Source organism: Amaranthus tricolor, chromosome 11, assembly GCF_026212465.1.
Source record: "Amaranthus tricolor cultivar Red isolate AtriRed21 chromosome 11, ASM2621246v1, whole genome shotgun sequence".
Taxonomy (NCBI): domain Eukaryota; kingdom Viridiplantae; phylum Streptophyta; class Magnoliopsida; order Caryophyllales; family Amaranthaceae; genus Amaranthus; species Amaranthus tricolor.
This window is the reverse complement of record NC_080057.1, coordinates 26048062-26066672: the sequence shown is the minus strand read 5'-3', so window position 1 is coordinate 26066672 and position 18611 is coordinate 26048062. Positions and strand designations below refer to the sequence as shown.

The 18611-nt window shown below is 31.4% G+C and overlaps 2 protein-coding genes across 2 annotated transcripts; one reads left to right on the top strand and one right to left on the bottom strand.

The window, feature by feature from the left end:
- The first annotated feature begins 2594 nt into the window (after nucleotides 1–2594).
- On the top strand, nucleotides 2595–10054 carry LOC130827767 (kinesin-like protein KIN-5C). Its single transcript, XM_057693612.1, has 23 exons — nucleotides 2595–2903; nucleotides 3029–3158; nucleotides 3969–4127; nucleotides 4217–4569; nucleotides 4676–4814; nucleotides 4946–5043; nucleotides 5130–5286; nucleotides 5552–5621; nucleotides 5702–5778; nucleotides 5883–5936; nucleotides 6051–6131; nucleotides 6209–6320; nucleotides 6410–6496; nucleotides 6585–6760; nucleotides 6932–7093; nucleotides 7396–7503; nucleotides 7658–7816; nucleotides 7905–7988; nucleotides 8065–8270; nucleotides 8447–8548; nucleotides 8723–8832; nucleotides 9155–9306; nucleotides 9654–10054. Exons 1-23 carry the CDS (start codon nucleotides 2854–2856, stop codon nucleotides 9849–9851), a joined length of 3024 nt encoding a protein of 1007 aa, XP_057549595.1. The 5' UTR covers nucleotides 2595–2853; the 3' UTR covers nucleotides 9852–10054.
- A 485-nt stretch (nucleotides 10055–10539) lies between these two features.
- LOC130826711 (jasmonate-induced oxygenase 4-like) lies at nucleotides 10540–14356 on the bottom strand. Its single transcript, XM_057692278.1, has 4 exons — nucleotides 14153–14356; nucleotides 13403–13647; nucleotides 11517–11850; nucleotides 10540–10906 (listed from the first exon to the last, which is right to left on the bottom strand). The coding sequence occupies exons 1-4, from the start codon at nucleotides 14354–14356 to the stop codon at nucleotides 10664–10666; spliced, it is 1026 nt and encodes a 341-aa protein (XP_057548261.1). The 3' UTR covers nucleotides 10540–10663.
- Nucleotides 14357–18611: the final 4255 nt, after the last annotated feature.

Genomic DNA, 18611 nt, shown 5'->3' with positions numbered 1-18611 from the left:
CCGACTCGAAAAAGTGAGGGTTTGGGTGTCAAAATATGGCCCGATGGGCGGGTTTGGGTAGAAATTAAATAGCCCGATTTTTTTTGGGACGGGTTTGGGATTTGGTGTTTGGCCCGCGGACCGGCCGAAAAATGTGTGTTCATGATTTGCATTTTAAATTTGTTTTATATTATGTATAATATGTAACAATTGTATTTGATTATTTCAATTATTTTTAATTTGTGTATTAAATTATGTATAATATGCAACAATTGTATTTGTAGTTTGTGAATTTCTTTGTCTTTTTTGGTTTTATTTATTTTAGTTTTATATTTTTATTTTTTTGGTTATTTACAAATCACGGTGATTGATTAGAAATTATTAAATAAAAAAATGAGAGTTTTTAATTTAAAGCATTATTGATGAGTGCTTTAAGTTATAGTGAAATAATCATGGTTATCTTAAAATTAATTTAAAATAAAAAAATAGAAGAAATTGTTTGGTACAACACTGCAAGCAGCAGGAGGGAGGCAGGGACCATGAGTTTGTCATTTATATTGGCTGCTTCAATCTCTTTAGATTTTCAATACTTCATAATAGTACCTTTTAGATTGGATAAATAAATTTTACATAAAAATTATAAAGTTATTTAAATTTTACATAATATATATAAATAATATATAACATAGGCCCGCAAGCCCGCACAGTACGGGTTTGGGCAAGAACTTTTTGGCCCGCACTTCGGCCCCGCCCGGCCCGCATCAATGGACAGATTTTTGCCTTCGGCCCGGTCCGGCCCGGTGTTTGATCACCTCTAAAAGAAATATATGTTAGATCAGTGGTCAGTACTCTCACCTCTCACAATATAAACCCAGGTTCAAAACTTACTTGCATTTATGAATATATTTTTTTTATTTTTATTACCCCTATTAATTACCCCAATTCCGAAACAAATTAAAAGCCCAATGCCCCCATTGAGTGATGCTATTGTAACTTATTTTAAGTGTGATTTGTTTCATAGTTTGTCAAATGATGACATTATGCATCGCTTTCAAAATATGAAAACGTGACGTAGGCATTTGCCTTAAATTATTCAATGGTGATTGTAATTTTTTTTATTATTCACATTTATTTATTTTTTTTTTTCTGGATCCGCCAATGGTTGCATATGCATACAATCTTGCATATTACAAATTTACAATGATGCATTGCTTGTGCATCATAATGCATCATCATCCTGGGGTATTTTGTTGGGCATTTATGAGTACATATTAATATATAGATGTGATTGTGATGAGTTGCATCTACATAGAGTATAGCTTATTACAATGATGCATAGCTTGTGCATCATCAACCAATAGAATTTTCAAGTTAACCATGGAATGCAAAAGGCTTATTATACAAAAATGAATGCTAAAACATGCACATGTACGAATTGAGATATGTTAATTATTCCTTGTTTAAATACATTGTCAGCAATATCATTTGTAAATCATAATGTAAATTTTGTTGATAACTTATGCTGGTAGCATTCCATTATGCAAATGCGAAGAGGTGAAAAGGTTTTGACTAATGTAGACACATCCTTAGGCCCTCCAAATATTAAGATTGGACTTAGTATGTCCAAGAAAAACATAATAAAAGGCCCACATGATGATCTTAAAATACGAAGCACACTAACTAAGTATGGTGCGGAGATGACTTTTTGATTATTTCAAAGTCCTGACCAACGAGGATTCAGATAGACAAGTCAATATGGAATCATTCAAGCAAGTCAATATCCAATACCCAACAAATAATTTTCTAATTAATGATGTTTTGTTTTTAGTTGTTGTAATGTATACATATTATTTGTTTATCTAATCATTTGTGAATTTGTATTAGCCATTTGGTTAGTGGATTTTCTATCTTCATTTTAAAATAACAATACTTTTATAGCTTGTATATATTTGCAAATTAAATAGATTTGCAAAATTGATTTTAAAAAAAAAAATCACACATTTGATTAAAATTGACAATAATTTGCAAATTGGATGCAACGATGGTGGGTTGGACAATTGAGCTGAATTCAACGGTGGTAGACTGCCGATGGTAAGCCCTCAGTTGACGGCACAATGTTGGTTGACGATTGGATAATGCTCTCATATTTAATTAGTGATGGTGCAATTCGTCAATAGTGCAGTAATATCGTGAATGGTGTTGGATTGTTAGTATTTATAGTTTTGGCATTAAAAAGAGTTATATACAACTGCGTTTATAATATATATCATTAAAGGAATTGTGTTTTTTGGTCGGCAATGAATGCAAAAGTGCACAAAGACACATAGATTGCGGATTCGGTTCTGCTCGGTAGCAACTAAATGCAAATTTTTTTTTTCAATGTCAATAAAGTCACTTGCGAACACTGAAACGATGAAACTTACTAGATTTACCCCTAATTTTGACCCACTTCCATGACGATGGTATTTGTTCATGGAGCAAACATAAAAAAAACATTAAAACAATAGTAAAAAAATAAAAATTTAAAACACAGTTTTTAGTCTTTTCTCATCTTCTCAAAATGATTCGTTTTCTTTAAAACCCTCAATCACCGTCAGATCCTTATAACCCAAGACCATTGAACGCTTCAGATCTCTTAATCTACTTTACTGTTAACGAGGAGCGCAATTCAAATTTCAAAATCTTTAAACAACCCGCTCTCCCTTCTTCACATCGCCTCAACAACATACAGAGAAAAACTATAGAGAGAGAAACTCTAGAGAGAGAATCAGTGAGATTCACAGTAGTACTCGATTCTCAAACAAGCAACAGATTGAAAACCAGTAATTTGTTGCAAATCATCGACGTTTAATTAGACGAAGAAATTTTCAAAAAATGTCGAATAAAGAAAAAGGTGTAAATGTGCAAGTAATTCTTCGTTGCAGGTAATGAGGGTTGAGTTTAATATTTTAATTGAATTAATTTTTGTGGGTTTGAGTTGAAATGGTGAATGAAGATGATTGTTATTATAGTTTTGGAAATTTGAAATTAGGGTTTGAATTGATTGCAGGCCGTTTAGCGACGAGGAACTGCGGAATAACGCTCCGCAAGTTGTTACCTGTAACGATTATCAGAGAGAAGTTGCGGTTTCTCAGAATATAGCTGGGAAACATTTCGACAGAGTGTTTGTTTTCGATAAGGTATTTAACAATGGTGTAACATTCAATTTGTTTCAGTTGTTTACTTGATTATCATTAATTTTCAATTTATTGTTAAAACTGTGAAGTGTTTATTAATATTTGTCATTTCTAAATATATTATCGTTTTCTAATGACAAATTGCTTGCTCTATCTAGTACATTGTAGGTGCACGATAGGAGTAACTATAATTATAATTAGTTGCTTTCCAAAATTTAATTTTTCATATTTAATTGAAAATCTGGATGACACACTGATTTAGAAGAACAAAACAAATACTCCACCTTTTGGTGTGTTATGAAAGATATTGATTTGCAATTGATAACTCACTAATGAATAGCGGCATATACTTTAACACTGTTAATTGTCACAAGATGTGTCATGATAATATTCCCACAGAAATGAAGCTTCGTTTGTTATTTCTCACAAGTTTCCATCACCATCTAATACCACTTTTCTAAGCCGTAATGGATGATAAAGCATTTTGTGAAGTGATTAGAGTGGGATGAGCATAGTCATAAACATTGCCACGTCAAATTTTCTATCACCATTCCCACCATTAAATACCATCAACCAAACGGGATTATTTACCATTCATGTGTTTTGCCACTATTTTGGAATTCAATATTTAATATCTAATATAAATTTGTATTGACTAGACTGTAATTTACTATTGCATTGTACACATTTTTCAATTATAATTTTTGGGGTTTTTTTGTACTAGTGCAAAGTAATCAAACATTAGGATTAAAGGAATACACGTGAAGTCGTGAATTTGTGTCTACATTGGAATTGATTAGTTGATGATTGCAGGTTTTTGGTCCATCTTCACAGCAAAAAGATCTTTATGATCAAGCAATTATTCCAATTGTGAATGAAGTTCTAGAAGGATTTAATTGTACCATTTTCGCATATGGTCAAACTGGTACTGGTAAAACATACACAATGGAAGGTGATTGTAAAAGAGCTAAGGTACTCAAACTGTTACCGTGTGTTAAATGCTGTGTTTTAATCAATATATTTTGTTGATTACTGATTGTTATCTGCCTTCTTAAAAACAGCAAAATGGCCAGAGTGGAGAGCTACCTGTTGGAGCAGGAGTCATACCTAGAGCTATTAAACAGATATTTGATACACTGGAGAGTCAGAATGCTGAGTATAGTGTAAAAGTCACTTTTTTGGAACTTTATAATGAAGAAATTACTGATTTACTGGCACCTGAAGAAATCTCAAAGGTTGCTGTGGAAGACAGGCAGAAGAAGCAGTTGCCTCTCATGGAGGATGGTAAAGGAGGTGTCCTTGTTAGAGGGCTGGAAGAGGAGATTGTCACTAGTGCTAGTGAGATTTTTACCCTTCTTGAAAGAGGATCTGCAAAGCGCCGCACTGCTGAAACTCTTTTGAACAAACAATCAAGGTAATACTATTTACTTTGAAATGTATTCTTAGCGATACCTCTTCCAAGAAGAGAATGAAAGAATTGATGGTAAATCTTGTTGGCTATTTCTTTTTCTATTTTCCAGTCGATCACATTCTTTGTTTTCCATAACCATACACATTAAAGAGTCAACCCCAGAAGGAGAAGAGCTCATCAAATGTGGAAAACTCAATTTGGTAGATTTAGCAGGATCAGAGAACATTTCTCGGTCTGGGGCTCGTGAGGTCTGATACTTTTTTGTGAAAATGTTCATTCCTTTTCTTAACGCAATTCAATGTCTTGGCTCTTGCACCTCTGAACATGTTTTTGAATGAGCACAACTGATCAAACCCACTTTCTCTCTTAAACTTATCAGGGACGAGCCAGGGAAGCTGGAGAGATCAACAAAAGTTTGCTCACGTTAGGAAGAGTTATAAATGCTCTTGTAGAGCATCTGGGACACGTTCCCTATAGGTCAGTTGTTGGTGCTTTGCTGGGCTCATGATAGAGCTAAGAAATATTGTTGATTCCTGCTAACTTTTCAAATTGGGAATGTACAGGGATAGCAAGCTCACACGGTTGTTGCGCGATTCACTGGGAGGAAGAACAAAGACATGCATCATTGCAACAGTCTCACCTGCTGTCCACTGTCTGGAAGAGACCCTGAGCACTCTAGATTATGCGCACAGGGCTAAGCATATCAAAAATAAGCCAGAGGTTGGTTCTCCAATGTACCTGTCATGAAATTTAATGTTGTATCATCTTTGTTTTGGAACCGTTTTCTTATATTTATTGCGGTTTATCTTGTTTGCATATCCTGAGCCTTAATATGAAATGTCTGATTTAAAATATGCTGTGAGCCTGTGATTGATTTTATTGTCTCTTCTTGTTGTAAGCTTTAGTCTGTAGTTCTGGCCTTTTATTTTCTTTGCTCTGCACAAATCACACGATAAATTGTTATTCATCTTCGACAATGATACAGGTAAACCAAAAAATGATGAAATCAACTTTGATAAAGGATCTCTATGGTGAAATTGAGAGACTAAAAACAGGTTAGAAACCCATGTCTTCATTTATTTCGACTATCTAGTTATCAAAACTACAGCAAGCTAATTTGAGAACCTACTTTTAGAGGTTTATGCGGCACGGGAGAAGAATGGAGTGTACATTCCAAAAGATCGTTACTACCAGGAAGAAAGTGAAAGGAAGGTATTGCCATTCTCTGTCTCTTACAGCTTGACAGCTTAGTGTTTCCTTCTTTACTTAGCTTCATTGACTTGTAATTGCTAATTTGTGTTTTGGCTTCAATCAAGGCAATGGCTGATCAGATTGAGCAGATGGGTGTTACAATTGAAAGCCAACAGAAGGTATGGTGACACTTATTTTTTTTTTTTTTTAATTTTATTTTATTTTTTTTTTTTGAGATTTGGCATTTTAATATTATTGTGCCATCTCAAGCATATTTTTTTTCATTGGGACAGCAACATGAAGAATTGCAAGGCAGATATAATTCTCAGGTTCAAGAATGTTCTAATTTGAGCAAAAAGCTTGATTCAACGCAGGTAATGCAAGTTAATACTGTATGCATTTGTTTATTTGTCATGTAAACATTCTTTTGACAACCATCTCATGCATGCAGAAAGACTTGAGTCTCACTAGAAAATTGTTATCTGGTACCGAGGAGGAACTAAAGAGATGCAAATACGCCCTAAATGAAAAAGATTTCATAATATCAGAGCAAAGAAAAGCAGGTTGAGCTGCTTTTTAGAATTTTTTTGTGATATCTTGTAGATTTATGCCGCTGAGTTTTTTTAACATTTGAATGTCATGGTCTGAACAGAGAAAGCTTTGACTGATCAAGCGTGTCAGTTACGCTCAGACTTGGAGAAAGCCCTTCAAGATAATGCCTCACTTCATTCCAAAATTGGTATGCAGCTCTAGCTGCTATTTTGATTTTCATTTCTGCTTGTAGAATTGTGTTTGATATCTGGTATATATTTTGTTTTATGGTACAGATCGAGAGGACAAGTTGAGTGCTGATAACAAGTCTGTGGTGGTAAATTACCAGGACGAGCTTGCAAAGCGGCTTGGTTCGCTTTGCAGCACAGTGGCTGCTTCAATGTCTCAACAGAATGAGAATCTGCAATGTATTGATAAGCTATGCCACACATTGCTTGATATCCATAATGAGGTAGAGTTTAACCTATCCATTAAGGTAGCATATGGTATTGGATGTATTGCGTGATTCTTTTATGTTAAACATGTGATGGAGGAAATCTTTAGTTTTCTTATATGGGATTGTGCCTGCCTTATCTTATATATACACATCTCTATCTTATTTTCAATTTAAATCTGGCCACAGGCTGTGTCTGAATTGAAGAAGAAAGTGATGGCTTCAAAAACTTTGTATATTTCCCATGTTGATGCCCTACAAAATGTTGTTCGTTTGCACAAGGCGAACACCGATGCTAGCTTGGAGGAGATATCTTCTCAAGCTTCTGCGAGCAGTCGATCTGTTGAGGAGGTATGCTCATGCAACTAATTTTCAGATCTTTAGATTCTAATGTTCACATCTTTGAAGTTCAGAAATCTATTCTGTTATGTTTATCATGCTCTTTTTCCTATTGTTGTTTTCCATTGTTTTGTCCTCAACATACTGAATTTTAAAGGGTTAGAGGATTGAGTGCAAATGATGCTGCTAGAGAGCACTTGGGAACTAATTTGCACTTCTGATTCCCGATTCAAGTCTTTTTTACGAGTAATTAATAGAGATTTTCATGCTTGCATACACCTAGATTTTGTACCTCTAATTTTGTTTGGTTTTAGTTTCTAGAAGCTGAGGATGTTACAGCAATGTCTATTTATGATGATCTTCAAGCAACTCTATCAAGCCACCAAGGGGAAATGGCTCTTTTTGCCCGGGAACTGCGAGAGGTATGTGTTTTCTTCGCAAAAGCTATCATCTTTACTTTCATAGACAAATTTAATTTCAGTGCTTTATGTGCAAAACTTTTGTACTTAAATGCATTTAAAATTTGTGATTGAAGACTTGATATAGACCCTGGTTGTTTCATGAATTGAAATGCAGAGGTTTCATGATTGTATTAAACACCTGAAAGATACTTCAGAATTTGTGAATATTTATCTTCAAAATATGATGGACGAGTCCAGTAAGCTTGGTAGTCACGCATCTCAGAGTGAAGAGATTCAAATGAAGAGTATCTCTGAATTCCAGAAAGCATTCAAGGTATGTTGCTTTTCTATGAGCGTGTGTGTGGAAGTGTTGTATTAAGTTTTTTGCTAATACTAACGATTCTTGTGGTATTTGTTAATAGGAACAATCAGAATCTGATGCTGAGAAGCTTCTTGCTGTTATGACTGATATGATAACCAGCCAGATACGCCGTCAGCAGGATATGGTCTGTATTGGATCATAACAAATATGCCTCTTTTTGTACTTTGAGTTCATTTTAATTATTTAAAATGAATTTTCAGGTTGATGCAAGACTAATTGATCTTAGAGTTTCGGCTGCTGCAAACAAATCATTCTTGAATGAGCATATTTCCTCAGTGGTGGGTTTCACAACAGATGCAAAACGAAAATGGCAAGCATTTTCGATGCAGGCAGAGAGTAATGCAAATGATAATGCCGATTTCTCAGCAGCTAAGCATTGCAACATGGAGTTGCTTTTACAGAAATGGTTGGTCCTGACTCCTGATCAACGAAATGATACTATCTGTATATTTGCTTTTCCGAAATTGCACTTGCCCTATTGTAGAATTGTTCCATATTTTTAATTTGAACCTCAACGATTTGTTTATGATTATCACATAAATATTTCTTTGACACCTTTGGTTGCTTTTGTCAATATTTTAGTGTGAGTACTGCCGAGACAGCTTCCAAGCATTTGAAGACAACTCATGAATCCTTAAACGTTATGTGTAATAATCAAGCCTCAGCAATGGTTTCATTAGTGAGGTCAGTGATCAATCATCTCAGAAGCTTCCTTTCATAAAAAAGCATCGAGAAAATATGCAGTCAAATTGTTTTATAACTTTATATAATGCTTTATTTTCATGAAGTTCTATTGTGGTGTTTTACCAGCTATTAACTGTGAAAATCTGTTGCCTGTGATCTTTTTTTGATGCACAGGAATTTGTCGGAAAGCCATGGTCAGCACGCTTCTGAAATTGATTCTGCAAGGGCTGCAGCTGAGCAAGATACTGTAAATTGCAGTGAAGATATTGTGCACGACCTTGATAGTATGTTTTCTGTCACGATCGTATGTTTTTGATGGAGCGTTAATCATATAATGATCGGAGTTGCTTAGACCAAGTCTTGTCTCTTAATATGATAGACTCATAGTAGCTAGGTGGTTTATTTGAATTTAATTAGATGTTCAACTGTATCTTGTGGTGATCGGAGTTAAAGCTGTAGTTGTAAATTGTCCGTTTCCACCAGTACACATATAGACAATCTACCTTCCAGTTCTTTTATTTGTGTATTGAAAATTGCACATCCTGGAAGCTGGAAAGACAAAAAGAGAATGGATCATAATCTTGCTTTCTGGTGGTTGTTCTTCAGGATTATCGGAGAGACAACAGGGAGAAGTTTCTGGAATCTTCTCTTCCGTCAAAACACAGGCAGAGAATCTTCAAGTTTTTAGAGACGATCACGCTGATCAGGTGGTATGCATTGAAAATGAGGCACAGGCCACTTTCCAACAAAGATACATGGTAAGCCTTAGATTGAAATATTTCGAAACCAAATTATTGATCATCACTCGCTCTTTCGAATCTCTTTGAATCCTATTTAAGTACTATACTTCCTCTGATTCTTAATACTTACACCACGAACCCACCATTTTCTTGTACAAAATGGTGGGGTCCATGGAGCAACAAAAAATAGCCATAAAAAAAAGATGACCTTAAGGTTGAAGTTACTGTCTGATTAATCATATTTTATGTTTACTTATTCATTTTATTTCCACATCCGATCCCCCAAACCCCTATAAATCGGAGCCATTTAATGACATTGCACTTAGATGGCAAAAATGCCTAATAAAACCTGTTCTGATTCACAGGAATATGAACCAACAGGAGCAACACCAGTAAGAAGTGAAACTGATGTACCTACCAAGGGGGCAATCGAAGCATTGTGTACAGTGCCGATGGAAACTCTTCTAGAGGAATACCGAGTGAACCATCCTTTCGACTCAGTCGATGACAAGGCACTAAAACCGTCGCTCATACCACGATCTCCGTTAGTAGAACGTAACTGAAAATTTTGGCAAAATTGTATGGTGCACGGTGCACATTTCACCAGCAAAATATATTATAGCTTCTATGTATGCAGTTATTGGTATGTTTAAGAGTATAGGGAAATACACTTTTATTTTCTAGTTCTTGTTTCATGCGGGCTGTAATGCATTGGGTTGAATAAATTCCACCTTGGAATTTATCAATTTATAGCTTAATTGCTGAATATGTCTAATTCAATTAATTAGTTGTTAATTTTTTTAGCTAATATGTCATTTACTTTCTCAATTCCTTTTTCAATGTGTTGCCATGAAGGTGGGCTGCAAACTAAAAATACCGAGAAAATACTTTTAAAAAGATTGTTTTTGTACCTTGAAAATTAAATTACCTAAACTATATGTTGATAATAGTAGGGATGACAATTAAGTACAAATTTAACCTTTAGTTGACTTGATTATAGAAAAATACTATGATTCGAATCCAATGGAAAAGTGTATCACGTTAGATTCGTTATAAGGTCTAACTTTAAATTGGAATCGAACAAGATTTTGATCTCATAAAAGATTGACAATCTGACTCTATATCTACTCGGATTCAATCTGATATCAAAACTCTGACTTTATCCAAATATTTAAAATATTTACATAACATATAATATTTACATAGAAGTTAGAACGTCATATTTCTCATTCACACCAACCCAGAACTAGCGTATAAATATAAAAATCATATTGTCAAAATATTTACATACATACAGGAACTGAATTACCTGTATCGTGATATCGTACATGAAACCCACTCGAACACCCGAATGTACACTTCTATCGGGATACAATTAGTTGTGAATCTTAACAGCATCAATTTGTCTTTTCCCTGAAGGAATGTTTTGTTTGAAGTATTGGCCATAGTCTTTAAACCTTTTGTATAATTGAGGACTCTCTTGATTGATTAGTTCATGTATTGGGCCAATCTCTTTGTCTTTGCTTGGAATAAAAAGCATAGCCAAGGAAATTCTGTCACTTTGAGGATTTACAATAGCCTTGTGTGTTGGACTTTTGAATATGCCATTGCTAATTATCTGCAAAACAATTGTTATGTGGTTGATATACTTGTTATTTTAGTAAAAGCTAAGAGCCTAAGTAGATTAAGGCATGCGGAGAGTATCTACATATAGAGATTAGATTTTGTGCTATAAGTCGTGTTATTTTTTGTCGTAGTATTATTTCAGATTAGAAAAGGTTAAGTTGAATTATTTTTTGTAAAGCATTTTCTTAAAAACGACCAGTATGTACCACTTTTAAGACTTTTTAGAAATGAAAATAAATAAAATTGATTAGAAATATAGTAATATTAATGTGAAATTTAAAAAGTTGCCTATTTTTGAAAAATCGACTAAAACGGTAGGGCTTAATCCAACTTTTAAGTGTTTTCTCTTAGAGGCATCGTTGCTCTTCAAGTTACTAGAGGAGTTTTGAGTCAATGTCAGGTTGGAGAAAAAATTAACAGGTCAAATTAAAATCGATGATATTATATATTCTATTGAGTACTAGAAGTGTAAATATTGCACATTTAATCCACATTATTGATAAAGGCTAGATCATCACTAACCAAATTAAAAATGACATCATGATAAATACAATAAGAAAAAAATGCATTATTTAGTTAATTAGCATTAATATTAATATTACCTCCATTTGATCACCAACTAAGATGATGAGAGCATGAGGGATGATTGGAACTTGAAACCATTGATTATCTTTAAGAATTTGAAGGCCTTCAACTTGTTTATCTTGCAAGAGAATAGTGATTAGGGTTCCATCTTCATGAGGTTTAAGCCCAACAACTTGATCATACATTGGACATGGTGGATAATAGTTGAATCTTGCATGTAAATTATCTTTATCTTCATCTTTCCATAATTCTAGAAATTCTTCTTCTTTTAAATTCAAAGAACATGCCATGGCTTTTAGGATTATCCTTAGTATCTTTTTGTTTTGCTTTGAATATTCTTCTAAAGTTGCCCTATATATTGACAAACACGTGTCAAATGATACTTGTTCTCATAGATCAATTTGAAAATTGACAAACATATGTTAACTAAAGGAGATGATATAAAGTCAGAACAAATGGAGAAGAAAAATTTATGTGAACGACCACCGAAACGATATATTAATTTATATAGTTAGCTTTAATCTTTTAAGATTAAGACTTTAAGTTAACAATCTAGACATACATAATGAAAAACTAAACATAATAGTCAATTATTGTAATAAAACTTTCCCATGATAATTCGATAAAACTTTCTTCCTTTAAATTTAGGGTACGTGCCATTGATTTCAGTAGCAATTCTAGTATCATGTGGTTCTTCTTTGAGTATTCATCTAAGCTTGTCCTGTAAATCACAACTAAGTTATGACTCGGGAATTTAGGACTAGACCTGCCTATCCTATGACCTGCATCATCTGATCTCCGTTCTAATTCAATAAATAAAATATCTACTATGTCTTATATGAGACCATAGAGCTCTTTTAGTTATATAATTAGCTTATTTTTCTAACCGATCACTTAAATATCGTAAGTGATCACTTTATAATTACCAGCAAGTCTTGTATGGCGTCGTCTCACCATAAGACGAATTCATATAATTAACTCATTTTTATTCATTTGAGAATTTGTGACAAAAGATCCTTATGATTATACATACTTATCAATGTTATAAATGTTAAGTCAAAGTAGCATTAGTTTTCTTTTTATGTACACGACATTTTATGATAAATGCACAAGACAAAAACTCTGAAATGGTTGAAAGATATTAAGTTTTGACCAGAACAAAACAAATTGGTCAATTGAATCCTTTTTTTAAATTTATTTGACTTAAAATTATAAAAAGTCAAAAATTTTGATTTTAATTGTAAAAAGTAAGTTGACAAAATTATAAAATTGATTTACTATTTTGAATACTACTTTGTTATCACACACCAACGAAAGTTTACTGAATAAATGCTTTTTTAGCTTTAAATTGTGGAAGAAAGTCAATTCTTTGTATTGGGTTATCACTTATGATCAGTTTTCTCCCAAGAAAAAAAAAAATCTTTTATTTAACTTGATAAATTTCAATATAAATTTTTTTTATATTATTTTCCAACCAATACAAAATAAGTTACACTGATTTTTTTTGTTTTCTATCCCATTGGGGTCATCCCGGCTCATTAGGAGTGTATTGACAAAAGACAGTTAGCTAAAGTTGTTGACTGATTCGACCAACTAAAAGTATGGTTGATTAGCTATTGTTTAAGTCAACTGTTGAAAATTAGTATTTGATGAAACTTATTTATTGGTTGTCTGATGTTTTTTTTAAAATAATAGGTTAAAAATCAAAAAGCTTCTATAGGTAGCATTTTTTTATTGTTTTTGCTTAAAATCTAGCTTTTTTACCGAGTTAAAGTCATTTAACGAAAACTTTTTTGACCGGTCAATTAATCAAAATTCCAACAATCAAATCGTCAAACATCCCAAATCTGCTTACATTTAATTAAAAAATGTTGGGAAAAGATATTATTATAAATTAAAATACCTAAAATGATGGGGATTTTGAGGCCAAAATTGTAATTGGCGTTTTTGTTGAGGATAAACATGGAGATGCAATTTATCATTCCAGTTAAGACTTCCTTGTTGAATAGCATTAGTATTTCCATAACCTTCAAGCTCATTTCCTTTTGATGAGTATTTTTGTTTTTCTTCCATTGGCAACTTGAAGAATTGCTTGCTCATTTCTCGTACCTCGTCTAGTACTGATTCTGGTATTCCATGGTTCACTATCTGTAACACACATAAAATTATATCTATACGTACCGTATCTAATTATCATTACTGTTTAATCTAAAATGCCAATCTAAATTTTAAAAAGTTTATCGCTTAGAATAATCAAAGAACGATAAAAGTGTAAAAGAAAAATCAGGGTACAATCAGCCAAAAGTTTAAGTTTATAATTTTGATGTTAGAATACGTAATATATGATCATGTATGCCCCTTCATTGAATTGAAATTCATGAGCATATGAGAATCAAGAAACCAACTCAACAAAAAAATTAAACTATTATGGAAGGCGCACCCTATACGATTTAATATTTAATAGTTAGGGGCTTATAATAATATATTTAGTAAATAGAGATCCATAATTAATGTTTCACCCTAAGCCTCTCAAATTTTAAGGTCGGCCCTGCTATTATGATATATTTTCATATGTTATACAAAGTATAATAAGATAACATATAAAGAGATTTATAAAAATAAATAGTTTAAAAAGTGAATAAATAGGGCAAACCTGAGCACATCCCCAAGTAATAAGGGCACAACGAAGCTTAGCAAGTTCTTCATGGTTTGATATTGAGAGAAGTGAACAATCAATTGTTTCATAATTCATTAGCAAAGGAGGAAGCTTATCACCATCTTTAGGTTGAATATATTCTTTGGGCACGATCTTGCCACTTTCGAATATTTCTTGCACTGGCAAATGAGCAACAAACATTATCTATGCTCTTTTTAGTAATTTTTTCACACGTCTCAAATCTAAATGCACACAAAATTCGAATAATTTTAATTACAAATTTTTAAAAATTATATAAAATTAATATTTGAAAAGTATAAAAATATTTTTCGTATATTAATAATTTGAAAGACAAATAGGTGATATTTGTTGATATGTGTCCTTAGAAATACGTAGGAATGTGATATATAAATACTTCATAGTTCATTCATATAGAATTAAATTTAACGTATGAGAATGATTTGTCTATTGTATTGATAACATTATTTATGTATTAGGTATTTGTTTGTCATTAGTATAAAATATCTTGCTCAATGGCGAATATGAATTTAAGGTTGATGTAGGCTAAAATACCAAAATTTATATAAATTTTTCATAATTATTACTCCCTTTTATTCATCCTAAGTGTCTAATTTTCTTATTTGGTCGAATCACCTTAAATATCTCATTTTTATTTTGGTTATATTATCTTTGTTAATTTACCTTTACTAAACTTAGCTTTTTCACACCTTAAATACTATACTTTTTTCTTTCACATGTGGTCTCATTTGACCACCTAAAAAATAGTGAAAAGTCAAATGGAACACATTGAGTGAATAGGAGAGAGTATCAGAAAATTTAAACGATGTATCTCTAACTCCATCTGTTATCTTATTAATTTAATTACATGTTGTTTATAATTATCTCTAGGAAAATGTATGTGTACTTCTCTTGATTGAAGAAATGAAAATTTTGACCATTAAGTGTATTAACTTGTAGTATTATGCATATACCATGACATGAACATATACCAACTCTAAATTTCATTTGATTGTTCTTTTTAGGTAAAGGGGCATAATAAAAACTTATTGAGTGTATTAGGTGTTAGTGATGTAAATTACAAATTTTATTTAACAATTTGTTACAACCTAATGTATGTACACAATATAATCATCCACACATCCACTATTGGTTACTATTCAAACGAATACTAACGAATAATGTTAAAGTATAAAACATATTTTAAAGTCTCAATTATTAACTTATATTTTTAATTGAATTGATTTTTTTATATTATCATTTACATCTTATTTCTTAGTCGGCCTTCAAATCATTATGCTCAAGAACATGATAAAAAACTGTATTTTAATAGTCTTTTTTTAAGGCCTTTAAACATTAACTTATATTTTTAATTGAGTATTATTTATGAATAGCTTATGAAAAAAATAGACAATAAAAATTAACCTAATTAATGCATTTTTGTATTGCACGGATATTTGCGTAGTATGATACTTAGTATTTGCCAGTATTGTTAAAAATAAGATAATATATATTATGTATAATTATGTATATTAATTAATTTAATAACTAATGCAATTGTACAATGGCTAATATGAATCAAAGTGATACGTTTTGTTAGCATGTAATCCTAGTATTAAAGATTTGTTAATATAATGTTGAATTTTTTTGATAAGGAACAAAAGATATAAGTATCAAAATAGCTCAATCATATTTTTATGCATCTTTTTATAGAGAATTAATTCATACTTATCTTTTACAACTCTTTGCTTAAGGGACTGTCTCACCATAACCTAAATTCATATAATTAGTTTATTCTCTTAATTGATTATCATTACCATACCCAGTGTATCCCACTTATTGAAAACTATAATCGGGGTTTGGGGAGGGAAGAACAACGACAACTTATATCCACAGAGGAGAGCGCGATCAAAGAGTTCCTCGACTCAAAAAAAAACTTCAAAGTGAGAGAAACTACAAAGTGCTAGGTGAAAATCCAGTAACTAAACATAAAGTTAATTTCATTAACTTTTTTTATAACATGGTAGGCCGAGTGCTAGCTGAGAATCCAGCGACTACAACCCTAACTAGTAATTACAAAGCATAAATTTTCAATTTAGATAAATTTTGAACAAACAACGATGAACAAACAACGGTATTATCTCTCAAAATCAACACTCAAATTGATTTCACACCACAGATCTGTCGCTAAGTATAAACAAACTTATAACACCCAAAATGTACATGAACAGTCCAATAAAAATGCTCTTACCATAATAATATTTAAAAGCAAAGAAAATACATAATGCCATATTTATATCAATTAATATTTAATTATTGCTTTATTATGAAAATAATAAATACAATAGTAGTATTTATAGAATGCCAATTTCATTTAGGTGTCAATTATTATCAAAGAAAATGCATAATGTCATATTTTATATAATTAATATTTAATTATTGCTTTAATTATGATAATATTTGAATATTATAGTAGTACTTATGAAAATCTTTCTTGAACCGAAGGACTTTTTGACCGCATTCTTTGTTATAGATATGAGTTGTCGTTTTTTTTCCCTCCTTAGACTCCATCACAGTTTTCCTATGAGCGGAATACATTGAGTATGACATGATTTATAAAATGTCACACGTTCAATTGCTAATAAATATAATCCGCAAATCGTGAAAGCTTGTGATTTGAAATTATTGCTTCCTCTTTAGTATGATTTATTTTTGATTTTATTTAATTTTGATACTATCTTTTTGATATTATTTCTAATTTTTTAGACCAAATAATGATATGTACAATGACTAATATGAATCAAAGTGATTCATTTTGTTAGCATGTATTCCTAGTATAAAAGATTTGTTAATACATTGTAGATCTTTTTTGAAAAGGAAAGAAAAGATATAATAAGTATCAAAATAGCTCACTTTTTTTGTATGGAATCTTTGTATAAAGAATTTGTTCATACTTGCCTATCTTTTTTGATTTTAGGAAAAAATGAATATGATTAACATCAAAATACTTTTTTAAAATATTTTTTCTTTGCCTATAAAAACATAGTTTTCTCATCTTGTGTTTTTTAAAAAAATTGGAGTTAATTCATTTGTTAGAAAACAAATTAAATATACAAAATTATTTCTGAAAATGAGAACCAAAAATGTTGACCAAATTAACAAATGCATAATTTTGGGCATTTTATGCATTGCTCTAATTTTAAGCTCAGGTAAAATACTATATTTCACTCAATTCCTTTTGTGTTCATTAATAGTGTTCATTTGGTTGGTATTAACTTACAAACTATATCCCTTTTAAATCAGATGAAAAGCAGAACATAATTAAAATGAAACATTATGCCGAATAATTTTTTAATTGGCCGACTTTGGATACTATTAGTTAAACAAGTCAACTAAACGGGGTATTTGTCAACACCCAATTGCCAAACATCCTTTTCTTACGTTGTCTTTGTACTTGTCTTATCTTGTCTTGCTATACTATTAGTCTAGTCGTTGTTTTCATTGAGCAACTCTTTTCGAGTCAAGGGTTTCATTGATCACAACCTCCTTTGATAAGAATATTTTATTCAGTTCTGTGTCACTCTTCAGATTTTAATCATAGCTTACATAAATGAAATATATGACCTGACCATATTGTTGAGATTTAGACTTTCGCCATTTGTATTCATACAAAACACAAACAATCCATAAAAATTGGTTAATAACTATGAACACTAATGTATGATTAAGTTTAAGCTATGTGTAATTTAAATTTTTATAATTTTGTATTAATAATCTAATTATATTTTTTTCATGATTGAATAATGACTAGTAATGGAAGTCCAAGCTCAAGGCAATAGGTGGGAAATTAATAGTCCATCAACTCAATGGTTATGTCATGACCCAATAAGTGGACATTGTGATGTTACAGTTTGTAATAATGAGTGTAAACAACAATATAAAAAGCCTGGTGAATGTCATCCTAGAACTCCAGGAACTCCTCCTGTTTGTTGTTGTATTCTTGTTCCTAATTGATTTTCTATTTTTATACTATTTTATATTTCTATTTTTAGTTTCTTATTTTGGTTGTAAAAGATGGAAAATTTAGTCATAAAATAAAGTTCATCTTCCGTCCAAAAAAAAAAAAAAAAGTTCTTCTTGACCATTGTTATCTTCTTTACATGTTGATCTTATATAATTGACAACTTTTTATGGATAAAATATAAAATTGTGCTTGTTATCTATGAAGAATTTTGAATAAATTAACTACTAATTTATATATGAAGGATATTTTTTTATATTTGTATTGTATTATTAAAGTATCGTTAATACATCATATGAAAAAGAAAAAAAAAGAAAAAAATTGAATATATAGTACACAAAAGTAAAAATTTATGGATAAAATATATAAAATAAAATTTTTTGACTTGTAAAAGCTTCATATGATTAAAGACTCAAA